Below are 13,552 nucleotides of genomic sequence, written 5' to 3' on the forward strand. Positions count from 1 at the left end.
TGACGCGATGAAGCCAGACTATGTTTTAGCAGCTGGTTATATTACCGGAATACACATCTAGTATGTTTTAGTAGTTTTAGTCGTTCTTTAACCACTGTGATGTGTTGGAAGAGTTTATTTTTATGTGCTGTTTTAGAGGTACATTTTATCAGTATGGAACATGTTCAGTTCTTACAGTAGTTGATAGTGGGGGGGGAGGGGGATCCTATCTTATTCTGCGTACTTTTATTGTGGTTCCGATAGCTCTTAGAGTTTCATAGTTCTCACCATGTCTGTATAGTGTATGTATTAGTTACTGTGATACCAAATTGTCTTACCCATGTATGTATGATGCTATGCGCCAGTGATGTATGAATGCTATTTATTTTTGTTTTTATCACACAGCAAGCTGCTTTCCTCGTGTATTTTTTATGTTCATTCATGTATTGTACACTTGGCAATAAATTATCTATCTATCTATCTATCTATCTATCTATCTGTGACACCAATCTCTATCATAATGAAGGCGTGTGTTTTCAGACCACTGATGGACATTGCAGGTGGGTCACGCAGTGTCTGGGAAAGTAGCTAGGTCAATGACGTGCCACATGCAGGTGGGTCACGCAGTGTCTGGGAAAGTAGCTAGGTCAATGACGTGCCACATGCAGGTGGGTCACGCAGTGTCTGGGAAAGTAGCTAGGTCAATGACGTGCCACATGCAGGTGGGTCACGCAGTGTCTGGGAAAGTAGCTAGGTCAATGACGTGCCACATGCAGGTGGGTCACGCAGTGTCTGGGAAAGTAGCTAGGTCAATGACGTGCCACATGCAGGTGGGTCACGCAGTGTCTGGGAAAGTAGCTAGGTCAATGACGTGCCACATGCAGGTGGGTCACGCAGTGTCTGGGAAAGTAGCTAGGTCAATGACGTGCCACATGCAGGTGGGTCACGCAGTGTTTAGCTAGGTCAATGATGTGCCACATGCAGGTGAAAGCAAGCTCACTACTTGTGGAAAGTTACATGCAGGTCATTAGACAGTTCACGTGAAAAGCGTTAGAGGCATGTAACCGCACGGTGTAAAGTCTGATATTATTTGGGCGAAGTCGACTTCGCGAAGTCTGCTACACGAAGCTCGCTGTACGAAGTCTGCTACACGAAGCTCGCTGTACGAAGTCTGCTACACGAAGCTCGCTGTACGAAGTCTGCTACACGAAGCTCGCTGTACGAAGTCTGCTACACGAAGCTCGCTGTACGAAGTCTGCTACACGAAGCTCGCTGTACGAAGTCTGCTACACGAGGCTCGCTGTACGAAGTCTGCTACACGAAGCTCGCTGTACGAAGTCTGCTACACGAAGCTCGCTGTACGAAGTCTGCTACACGAAGCTCGCTATACGAAGCTTTTGCACTGAACTTTCGATAAAAAAAGTCTTGGCGAAGTAAACTTCGGGATCAATTGAGGACAGCCTTTACCATAATGTAACGGTAAGGCTTTACAATAATGTAACGGTAAGGCTTTACAATAATGTACCGGTAAGGCTTTACAATAATGTAACGGTAAGGCTTTACAATAATGTAACGGTAAGGCTTTACAATAATGTAACGGTAAGGCTTTACAATAATGTAACGGTAAAGCGTTACAATAATGTAACGGTAAGGCTTAAACTGCATCTAAACCCAAATTTTCAAACAAAAACTCTTATTACCAATGCAAACATACACTCATATGTGTTCCATCCCCACCACTCAAAAGGCCCAAAGACGCGAGTAGCTCACGCAGCGAGTGGGAAAACCCCGTCAAAGCTAGCAGCGTGCCAGCCTTCTGCTGAAACAAAACGATGATGCTAAAAATAGATTTTCTCCACTGATGACGTAGTAAGGGGAGCAGCCGCCACAGCTGCGAGCACTTGGTCTTGGATCAAGCTGCCAGTGCCAGCATGGGTAGACTCTGTGTTGTTTACGGCTGTAATATTACCTCGGCAAACAAACAAGGAATAATTAAAGTACTCAGGGGTTTTCTAAAGTCCCTCACTGACATAAGGAGAGCTTGGATTAACTTTGTGAAAACTTCCAGAAAAGATTTTTCACAACCAAAAGACTACCAAGTTGTATGCGGACAGCATTTTGCCGACGATGCATTTGCAGACCAGTTCACACACTCAAAACTTTGTTTGGAGGGTTTAGACGCACTTTAACAATAATGTAACAGTAAGCCTTTACAATAATGTAACGGTAAGGCTTTACAATAATGTAACGGTAAGGCTTTACAATAATGTAACGGTAAGGCTTTACAATAATGTAACGGTAAGCCTTTACAATAATGTAACAGTAAGGCTTTACAATAATGTACCGGTAAGGCTTTACAATAATGTAACAGTAAGGCTTTACAATAATGTAACGGTAAGGCTTTACAATAATGTAACGGTAAGGCTTTACAATAATGTAACGGTAAGCCTTTACACTAATGTAACAGTAAGGCTTTACAATAATGTAACGGTAAGGCTTTACAATAATGTAACGGTAAGCCTTTACAATAATGTAACAGTAAGGCTTTACAATAATGTACTGGTAAAGCTTTACAATAATGTAACAGTAAGGCTTTACAATAATGTAACGGTAAGGCTTTACAATAATGTAACGGTAAGGCTTTACAAACTATAGGCGCATGTGCGTGTGCTTACCTTTCGATAAAGCGCTTTGAACTTCGGATAAGGCGCTATATAAATAAAGAGAATAATAAATAAACAAGCCCTACTTCTGCGATGTATCTGTTGTATCGAATCCAGTAATTTTGGGCATAGACGGCGTTTTATGCCAATTTTGCACAATCAGCTAAGTTTGAGTTTTGAGTGATCGCTTTTAGAACATAAAGATGACAGCATTTGCAATACCAATGTACCTGTATGTGTCCAGGTGTGACTGCCCGGAGCTGTACCGCGGTCAGAACTGTGAGACCTTTGACTCCTGCCAATCCTCGCCCTGTGCTAACGGTGCCACGTGCACCGCCAGTGGTCGTGACGTCAAGTGTCGCTGTGCCAGCGGCTGGAGCGGACCCCGGTGCCAAGAGCGTAACCCCTGCGCCTCCAATCCATGCGGGGACAACGGGCGGTGCTCAGCGAAGAGTGGCGGGGGGTATGACTGCAGCTGTACTGGCAACTTTACGGGTATTACGTGCAGACTGCTGGCTCCCTGCGCCTCCTCCCCGTGCCGTAACGGCGGTCGTTGTTCATCGGATGGGGCGGGAGGGTTCCGCTGTACCTGCGGCGCGGGCTTCACTGGGGACAGGTGTCAGCTGCGGGACAGCTGCGGCGGCGGCAACAACCCATGCAGCAACGGCGGCACCTGCGTCAGCACCCAGAGCGGCTACGTGTGTCGCTGCAGGGATGGCTACAGCGGCGACAACTGCCAGAGGGCGGGGCCGTGCGTCAGTCGCCCGTGTCAGAACCAAGGGCTGTGCTTCGCGGCGGGCAACAACTACATGTGCGTGTGCTCCGAGCAGTACACGGGCAAGAACTGCGAGACGCGGGACCCCTGCAGGACGGCCAACTGCGGCAACGGCATGTGTCGGCCGTGCGGGCGATCAGACCCGCAGTGCGTGCAGGAAGGACGAGGCTACCGCTGCGTGTGCCTGCCTGGCTTCACGGGCCAGGACTGCCGCACACCCGACGTCTGCAGCAGCCAGCCGTGCCGCAACGGCGGGAGCTGCGAGGCTTCCGGACCTAACGCCTACAGCTGTAGATGCACGCCGCAGTACAGCGGCCCCACGTGCGAGCAGGGGTCACCGTGCTCCAGCGACTCGTGTCTGAACGGAGGGACGTGCCGGGCCCAGCAGAGCGGAACGGGGGGCGCCTCCTTCACCTGCTCCTGTCCTGAAGGGTTCCGCGGCTTGCGGTGCGAGCAGGACGGCAGGCGGTGCCTGAAGAACCCCTGTCAGCACGGTGGCACGTGCTACGTGGTTCAGGGCGGGAGGGACGCCATGTGCCAGTGTCCCCAGGGCTGGGGCGGTGACCGGTGTCAGCGTGACGTCAGCCCCTGCAGCTTCAACCCCTGCATCAACGGCGGGTCGTGCTTCAGACAGGCAGAGTCCTTCCGCTGTCAGTGTCCGCGTGGCTACAGCGGCGAGAGGTACGTGCACAATCTGCGGTGGCCATTTTATCAACATTTCTGTTTGGTTTAAACAATTGCATTCAAAAAGAATTACAGATAACAATGACGCATTCAATTATTTTGATAAATGGAGCACAACAAGCAAAGCTTATAAACGTGCTATTAATAAAAAGCGATATGATATTTGATTGGGATGACGAATGCAACGTATATTGGGAGGATCAGGGGACTTGCAGAAGGGGAATGGAAAGGAGGATTCTGTTTTTAAGGATTTATGTTTGAAACATTCTTGATGTTAACGAAAAGCGCGTTCGATGTTGTTGTTATAATATTTACTAATTTTTATTCACAATAACTTTCTTCTTTTTTTGTCGTCTTCGTTGTTTTATGCTGGTTTTTACTTCACTGATAAGCACACTATAGGTAATGCCTATGGTACATATTACAGGTAATTGTTACTGTGTTAAGGGGCATAACTGTTCGTTTTTTTTTCCTGGCGTGGGTCGTTTCAGTGAAAGTGTGGTATTTTATTCCAGTCAGTGGCAGTAGCTTTAGTTAAACCAAGTACTAATGAAAGAGAAAGAAATTGAACTATATCTTAAAGTACCTTTTAAAACCAGATATTTTCTAAAAATAAAAATAAAATAAAAATTAAGCTTTACACGAAACCAAAGAGAATGACCAAAATCAAATTTTAATCAAAACTGGCCCCTCCCCTCTTTCAGGTGTGAGATCCAACCCAACTACTGCGAGCTGAGTGCCTGCAGTAACCGCGCCACCTGCGTCAACCGTGACGGCGGCTTCTCCTGCATCTGTCCCGCGGGCTACGGCGGTGACCTGTGTAACGACGTGACGGACATCTGTCTGACCAGGCCGTGCCGTAACGGCGGACGCTGCATGGAACAGGGCCGGGACTACACCTGCAGCTGCCCCGCGCTGTTTGGTGGGAGGGACTGCAGCGTGCCGCGTGACCCCTGCTCCCTCAACCCCTGCAACTCCAACGGTCTGTGCTCACCTGTGGACTTCACGCCTGGCGGCTTTACCTGTGCCTGCTTTGACGGCTTCTCTGGCGATACATGTCACATGCAGATGGCCCAAGCTTGTGACAATCGTCCGTGCAGCAACCGGGGCAGGTGTATTCAGGTGAGTACCAGGTGCACCAATACTGTCTTGGTTCAGGTCACATACGCTAGGCTATGTAGACATGTTATCACAAATTAAATTTAAAAATTAAATGTTGCGTCATCAAATTCTTCTACACGCACCACCGTACTGCTCTTGGTCACCTGCGCATGCGCCACGAGCACCAGTGTAATGATTTTACTTTGCTTTGCAACCCCTCAGCAATTTTACCACAAAAAGCTTAATAAACAAGAAATTCCTCCGAGGTAGGAAAAACACCCCCGTCAAAGGGAAATAACCTTCTCAGTTGGTGGCAGTGACTGAGTGAGAATGGTTATTTCCCTTTGACCATTAAGATGTCCCTCTATAAGTCCTTGTATAATTTTAATCCACCAATAACTCCCTAACCGTGTGTTTGACTGGTCCCAATTTTTGTAAGGACCGTCTCAGGAATGTATAGAACCTGTTCACAAAGTTTGGTGACGATCGGTCCGTTCATTGTTGAGATCTATATGCGAACACAACACACAAACAAACAAACAAACAAACAAACAAACACATCGACCGAAACCTATACACACCCCTATACCGGGGGTGTAACAATGTTCCAATTAGTACAAAGCCCATCCTCAAAACTGGCACCCGACCAGTTTGCAAGTAAGACAAATTGGGTTGTACATACTAAAAATACCCTGCTTGCTGGGCTAGCTGCTGCTGTCAGTGCCCGAGCCGAAAAATCTTTCAGGCAAGGCAAGGCAAGGCAAATATTTTTATTTCAAGAAACCCCATGCGAGTTCGACCCTGGGTCAGGGCGTTAGCAATGTTCTCCCCTCTTTCCTAACCCAGGTGGTGGGTTCAAGTGCTAGTCTTTCGGATGAGACGAACAACCGAGGTCCCTTCGTGTACACTACATTGGGGTGTGCACGTTAAAGATCCCACGATTGACAAAAGGGTCTTTCCTGGCAAAATTGTATAGGCATAGATAAAAAAAAAATGTCCACCAAAATACCCGTGTGACTTGGAATAATAGGCCGTGAAAAGTAGGATATGCGCCGAAATGGCTGCGATCTGCTGGTCGATGTGAATGCGTGATGTATTGTGTAAAACAATTCCATCTCACACGGCATAAATAGATCCCTGCGCCTTGAGTCAGAGTCTGGAGATACGCGCGCGATATAAGACTTCATATAACATAAACTCATTCAGCTGGAGAAAGAAAAAAAAAAGTTTTACAATATGGATTTCAAATCTCCAAAATAAATCATTCTCTTCTAATCGTGCTACTTGCGCGTTCCCAGCCGCTACACATTTCAATGAGCAACTAGAAACTATACCTTTAAACGGATATTGTGATGTTGCCCAGCATAAGCCAATGATTGGACCTAACAGGACGTAACACTCAACTAGCCATTTAATCTTATTGGGATTTTGCCCAGTATAAACCAATGATTGGACCTAAGAGGACGTAAAACTCAACTAGCCATTTAATCTTATTGTGATTTTGCCCAGTATAAACCATTAATTGGTCCCAAGAGGACGTAAAACTCACCTAACCACTTATACATAGACAAAGACATGGAACACTTTATCATCTCAAGACGAGAAACTCGGGTGTGTTGTATCTCAGCATTACAACATACAGCATGACACGTAAGAACACAAAACAGTCATATTCCTTTCATGTTTAGCATTATTTAAACCGTATGGAGGCGCAAACAGTCATATTCCTTTCATGTTTAGCATTATTTAAACCGTATGGAGGCGCAAACAGTCATATTCCTTTCATGTTTAGCATTATTTAAACCGTATGGAGGCGCAAACAGTCATATTCCTTTCATGTTTAGCATTATTTAAACCGTATGGAGGCGCAAACAGTCATATTCCTTTCATGTTTAGCATTATTTAAACCGTATGGAGGCGCAAACAGTCAACTAATCTTATTGTGAATTTTCCAGGGCCCAAACCGGGACCAGTTCCAGTGCCAGTGCCCGGCGGGCTACCTGGGCAACCTGTGTGAACAAGTGGACGCGTGTTCCAACCAGCCGTGCATGAACGGTGGCACGTGCAGGAACCAGCCAATGGGCGTGGACACCAGTCGCTACCAGTGCACGTGCAGACCTGGTTACACGGGTAACCGCTGTCAGACGGCCGTCGTCGCGCCGACGTCGGCCCCGTCTTCGCTGTGTGACGGCGTGGTGGCCTGTCTTAATGGTGGCACGTGCATCACTCGCGCTGATAACAGCCACGTCTGCATGTGAGTAGTGTGCTGTGTTGTGTATCATCTGGTTTAAACAGTGTTTTATTCCGATACAAGATTACATTGCCATGAAATGTATGTTTTAATAGAAGAGCACAACAAGATAAACTTATGAATGTGCTCTTAGAGACAAAATAAAATTGTGTAGCATCTTAGTTTTAACAGTTCCCACGAAAGCGGCGTATGACTGCCAGAATGGCTGGGTGGAAACGCTAATACACGTAACAACCCGTGGGAGTTTCAGCTTATAAACGAAGAAGAAGGAGAAGAAGTTTAAACAGTGATTTATTCATCGTGTATTAATTATTATGACTTGATGTCATAAACGCGATAAAAAAAAAAGCACACATAGATGAATTAATACGTGCCTTTTGATAAAAGGGTCGAGATACGTGCCCTTTGTTGAGAGGGTTCGAGAGTTTGTCTGTTTTGTTTGGTGCTTTTGGTTTGTCAGGTCAGTATGTCTTTGTGCTGGCGTATTCACGTCATTTCTGCGGTCACAGAACTGTCTAGGTTGTCTCTGGAAGTCAACGCATCGTTCTTATATTCACGTGACTGTTTAGGCCAAATACAAAATATATGTTGGTTTAGGGTAACGTGACCAAAAAAGATAGGGTCGGTATAGGTCGGGTTTTTTTCTTGTTTTTTTTTCTTCTCACATTTAGTCGATTTTAAAGAAGGTTACTTCCCTTAGTCTCGGTATGGTTCGCAAAATGTGCCAACAGTTAGTTTTTTTTTTAGAAATGAAAAAAAAGTGTATGGGTCGGCGGGAAAAAAATTGGGTCGGTCGGATTACCCTAAACCAACATGTATGTTTAATTGGCCATAGGTGTAAGGTCTGCAATGATATACGAAACCAATACACGCACAGCTTGGCGGTGACCTCACGATTAATTTTAAATTCTACTGCTGATATGTTGAACTCAGCGAGACAAATTTCGTTTTCGACATTCGTTGTCACTTCCTCGAGAAATGTGCAGAAGAAGGGACAGCACGTTTACGTTCCGCCATTATTCACGTTATGACGTCTTTTCCAATTTTGTTTGGCTTTTGGCGTCAGAGATTTTACTTTGAAAGAAAAAGTCAAAAAGAGGCGTCTTGTGTTTTTGTAATCGTTATTGTTAATCATTATTGTAATTCAATCAAGTTTGCGTTTTAATGAAACAGATCCTGTAATTGGTCAGAATGCCCCAACTCATTAGAAATTACCGGTCATTAATTGTCGATAACCACTCGCTAACAAATCCATTAATAACCTGCTGGCGAGGCGCATTGATACAGCCTCAACTAGTCTCGGTTACCTTTGAGGGTCATTTCACAAGTAGGAAATATGAAGGCCAACGAAATACCGAGACCATAAGGTATGCGAAGTGATGACGTCGAATACGTGACGTAAGTTGATGCATGAATTCTTCCGGACTACGTCAGTCAATTCCAAAGATCGCTTTTGTGATGAAAAGAATTTGTTTTAGAGTTTGCTGTCCAGAAACCCGTCAAAAAAGAAGGGAAAATGTGTGTGAAACAAAACAAAACAAGAGCAGAGTGATACGATAGGAATACAGAGACATATTTCTTGGGACTTGACCCTTGCAGGTAGGTGGACTGAAAGTAGTGTGTGAACAGAACAGAACCAATTCTGTCTGTTTACCATCGCATGAAAGCAGGAAAGAGATCGTCGTCAGATTGAATTACAATAACATCAACATACTTCCATTGAAACTTCTCGGTCTTCATCGTGGATTGACGCCCTCCCAAAGTCTAATTGAAGCCCGACGGTTTTCTTTTTTATGTGAATATAAGAGGCTAAATGCTGTGCCAACCTTGGTTATGCCAACGCGTCATCCTGACTGTGTGTCTCACGTGCAGGTGTCAAGACGGCTTCACGGGGATTTACTGTGAACAAGACGTTGGAGACGAGGCTGTGTGTGACGAGTTCACATGTCAGAACTACGGAACATGCATGTAAGTGTGTGAGTGTGAGTGTGTGTGTGTGTGTGTGTGTGTGTGTGTGTGTGTGTGTGTGTGTGTGTGCGTATGAGTGTGTGTGTGTGTATCATGCGTGTGTGCGTCTGTATGACTGTGTGTGTGTGTGTGTGTGTGTGCGCGTATGAGTCAGAGTGTGGGTGTGTGTGTGGGTGTATTTTAATGCGTGTGTGCGTCTGTATGAGTGTGTGTGGGTGTTTTTTTTAATGTGGTGTGCGTCTGTATGAATGTGTGTGTGTGTGAGTGTGTGTGCGTGTGCATTCATGTGTGCGCACGTGCGTGCGAGCGTGCGTAAAATATCTTGGTGTTACTAACTGTACAAGAACTTTAATGTCAAGAGTCTGCGTGTGTCTTTGTTTCGAAAATCACAGGTATCATATAAAGAACCTAATTCACATGAGACATGTGTGTGTTACAGGAATCACAGGTGTCACTGCCTGGACGGGTGGGGCGGCCGAGACTGCACGCGCTGGATGCTGAGAGAGACTGAGTGCCAGTACTGCGGGCCCGTGGGTGTGTGTTACAGGGAACGGGGACAGCCCGCCTGTTACTGCCAGGACCCCGGTGTCACTTGCTGTAAGTGCACCAAGAAAATGTATTGCTCTTGCTGCTTATTCACAATCTTAAGACTCAAGGCTCAAGACTCAAAATTGTACTGTCCTTATAAAAAAACAAGGAAAATTGTCATGCAGTGTCGGGTGGTTGCAGACATAAAATACATCACATTTACTAAGAATTAAAAATTGCACTGAAAAAAAAAGCACTAAAACATTTCACATTTACTAAACAACAAAGGCAGAGCGCTGTTTTAAGATCTGGAGAACAAAGGAAAGTAAGCTCTCTAAATGCACGTGCAATAGATTAAGTGAGAGGTACGCGGAACCAATACGCTGGCACTCGAGAGAATAACAAGCATTACAATAAACAAGCGACTTGCATCCTTGCTGCTTTGGTTGGAACACAAATTGTATTCTGGTGTTGTGGCATACTGTCATACATACTAACATACTGACCTTCCCTGACCTTCTGTCGACGGCCCCCAACAGATCAGCCTGGAGAAGAGTTTCTGCCGCTCTTCTGCCCTCACGTCCCCCCCCCCCCCCCCAAGGATTGTCCAAGTCGGGGGACTGATGATGATGATGATGATGATGATGATGATGATGATGATGATGATGATGATGCAGTGCATTATTTTGTCAGTGTGTTAACTCTTACACACAAACTGGTGTGTGTCTGTGTGTGTCTGTGTATGGTCTGTGTGTGTGTGTGTGTGTGTTTATTTTCACATGTATGTTTTAGCATACTTATGTGTGCATGTGTGCGCGTTTGTTCCATTATTTCACCCAATTTGCAAGCCTATCTTCATATTATTTCTGGCCTCTCTTTACAGCCTTCGACTGCTCCACGCCCCATGCTCTGCAGCCCCACCCCTACAACTGCAAGCTGTTCATTCAGTGTGTGTGGGGCACGCCTTTCGTCAAGGAGTGCCCCGCCCCCTTGCACTTCAATCCAATCCTGCACGTATGTGACTGGCCGCCCAACGTGAGGTGCGGCCCCGTGCTCTCTGCCTACGCCATGTACAAACGGCCCATCAAGTAATACACTGTGCTTCTTGCTTTTTCCTTGGAAACTTCGTTGAAGTCGTGAGTATTTTTTCTTGTGAAAAAGGAGTGGTAGTATTGTGTGGGGGGGTTGGGGAATCGAGTGGGAGAGGGGGGCGTGTGTGTGTGTGTGTGTGTGTGTGTGTGTGTACGTTTGTGTGTATACGTTTGTGTGTGAGGGGTGTTGGTGGGGGTAGTGTTCCTGTTTTGACAAATGTGAGCAACTCGACGAGTAATAGAGTGCAATGCAGGAAGACCTAAAAGGACAAAGTGCTGCGGTTTTGAATCCACGATGGCCTTGATCCAATTCCAGAGAGAGAGAGAGAGAGAGAGAGAGAGAGAGAGAGAGAGAGAGAGAGAGAGAGAGAGAGAGAGAGAGAGAGAGACATAACTCGAAAACTTGATTACTCAGGATAGTTGTGTTAGATCCATAAAGTCATGTCTTTGAACGAGTACTTGCTAAGGCCAAAAAAAAATAGGTCTGTTTACGGTAACCCGACCGACCCTAGTTTTTAGGCCCGACCCTAATCTTTTTTTTGGATCGTCTGAAAAAAAAAACGCATCCAAAATAGAGCTGTTTGCGCTCAAACAGCAGACGACAGTAAGCTCAAAGTACTGTTTATAGTTATGTTGGGCAAAAACAGGGATTGATGAGAAGAAATGAACTGTGAAACATCATAGAGAGGGGAAAAAAAAAAAAAAAACAAATGGAAAAAAAAAAAAAAAAAGCCGACCTACCGACCCTATTTTTTCACCCTATGTTACCGTAAACAGACCTATTTTTTTTTGGCCTAATCTACTACACGCATGCAACGAAGAGTGAGACTGAAAACAACTCAACACACACAAAAACATAAACCTAGACGCAAACGAACAGTCTTAAAGAAGAGAGAAGCAACATACGACTCTAACAACATTGTTTTGCTCTTTTTCATGTTGCAGATAACAGGGTCTTTCTGTGCTCACCGAGGACAAACACCAGGAGCAACACATTCACTCCATGACGATGGTGCGGCTGAACAAATCCTGAGTTTACTGTGTGGGAATGGGGCGGGATTTGTTGTGAGGGGATGGGTTTGCTGTAAGGGGCGTGTCAAAAAAGGGCGGGGTTTGCTATGTGGGGCAGGGTTTGTTGAGACCTGTGAGGGTTGCTCTGCGGGACAGGGCGGGTGCAATGGGAAGAGGAGGGGGGCGGGGCGATCTCTGGACAGACGAAGGGAGAGCAGTTTGAAGCATGTGTGAAGCTAGTTTTTAGCTGTATTGTGTGTAACCCCTGTAATCATTTTTCTGGAATAGGTAACATTTTTGGTATTGATGAGCATATCTTAACTGCCAATACAGCACTACAAAAAATATCGAGTCAAAATCACTGTGACAAAGTCGATGCATGTGGTTGAGCGTCATATAAAAAAAAGTCAGTTTGATTCATCGGCCAGTCTGTGGAAGCAGTGACTGAGATCCAGCCAACAGAAGCCGCCAGTCAAATTGCTGCCAGGCTGTCCTGTATTGAATTTTTGTTTCTCATCATATTACCCCAATCATGTCCTTAAGATGCCAAAACATAAATAAGACATAAATAGCCGTTCCTCCTGTATTGAAAACCTCGTCAGGTTCAATCTGCTTTGGACTTCAAATTACAATGCAATGTGCTTCCAGCGCTATGGGGATTGATTCAAAATATATCTGGGGATTTTGTACTATTCTATTCAGTTATCATTTCAATCATTTTGATTGTTTCTATGATTGTCAGGATGACTGTTGTTATTTCTAAAGGCTTGTCAAAAGTTCTGAACTTACTTTTTTTTAAATCTTTTTCATAACTCGGGGTAATTTCGCCAAGCTTATGTAAGGATGAAGTGTCATTTAATTATACCTAATCCCTACAATATATTTATTTGAAACAGACGACATTTTTCTTTGTGTATTCAAGCTTTTTCAGCTTCTTACAATATCTGCTTACAGACCAGAACTTCTTGATGCAGCTTACAACATTCTAAACTGAAGTGCTCCTCTTTTGAACACACGTGCAACCAGTTGTGAACACTGTGTGAGATTCTATATAATTCTACTTGCAAACGTAGCACACATTGCACACGCTATTTTGTGTTTACAATGTGTTTTCAATGTGTGCTACATTTGCTAGTAGAGTTAGTTACATAGTGTTAACAACTTGTTACAAAATGCAGGCCTGAAAGTGGCGAGTAGAAGCATGTAACTGGCGAGTAGAAATGTTCATCTACTCGCCAAATGCAAGTAAAGTTGCTGAAATAAATTGTTGGCTTGGCTAGTAAAGTTTGCTCTCTGTCTAGTACATTTTCAGAATCACTAGCCAAAGGTGAGTACACCAGTTGTTGGACTTTCAGGGCTGAAAAGTGTTAAAAGGTGGAACACTTCAATTTACAGTGAAAGGCGTATGTCTCGCCACAGCTCATACTTGCGGCTGTCATGGTAGTACGGTTATTCCACAGGCTCATTGAAGGCAAACTCCCTTGTAAATTCTGCCATGGCC

General features: G+C 45.0%; 1 protein-coding gene across 1 annotated transcript in view; it reads left to right on the forward strand.

The window, feature by feature from the left end:
* The window catches only part of LOC138947777 (fibropellin-1-like), a 50,043-nt gene extending 37,787 nt beyond the window's left edge, over positions 1 to 12,256 (forward strand). Inside the window, exons 10-16 of the mRNA XM_070319341.1 lie at positions 2,887 to 4,098; positions 4,806 to 5,223; positions 7,158 to 7,456; positions 9,326 to 9,421; positions 9,861 to 10,018; positions 10,833 to 11,085; positions 11,986 to 12,256. Coding sequence (XP_070175442.1) covers positions 2,887 to 4,098; positions 4,806 to 5,223; positions 7,158 to 7,456; positions 9,326 to 9,421; positions 9,861 to 10,018; positions 10,833 to 11,041 — 2,392 coding nt within the window. The 3' untranslated portion in view covers positions 11,042 to 11,085; positions 11,986 to 12,256. The remainder of the gene's footprint in view (positions 1 to 2,886; positions 4,099 to 4,805; positions 5,224 to 7,157; positions 7,457 to 9,325; positions 9,422 to 9,860; positions 10,019 to 10,832; positions 11,086 to 11,985) is intronic.
* Positions 12,257 to 13,552: the final 1,296 nt, after the last annotated feature.

Source organism: Littorina saxatilis, linkage group LG14 (genome assembly GCF_037325665.1).
Source record: "Littorina saxatilis isolate snail1 linkage group LG14, US_GU_Lsax_2.0, whole genome shotgun sequence".
In the NCBI taxonomy this organism is placed as follows: domain Eukaryota; kingdom Metazoa; phylum Mollusca; class Gastropoda; order Littorinimorpha; family Littorinidae; genus Littorina; species Littorina saxatilis.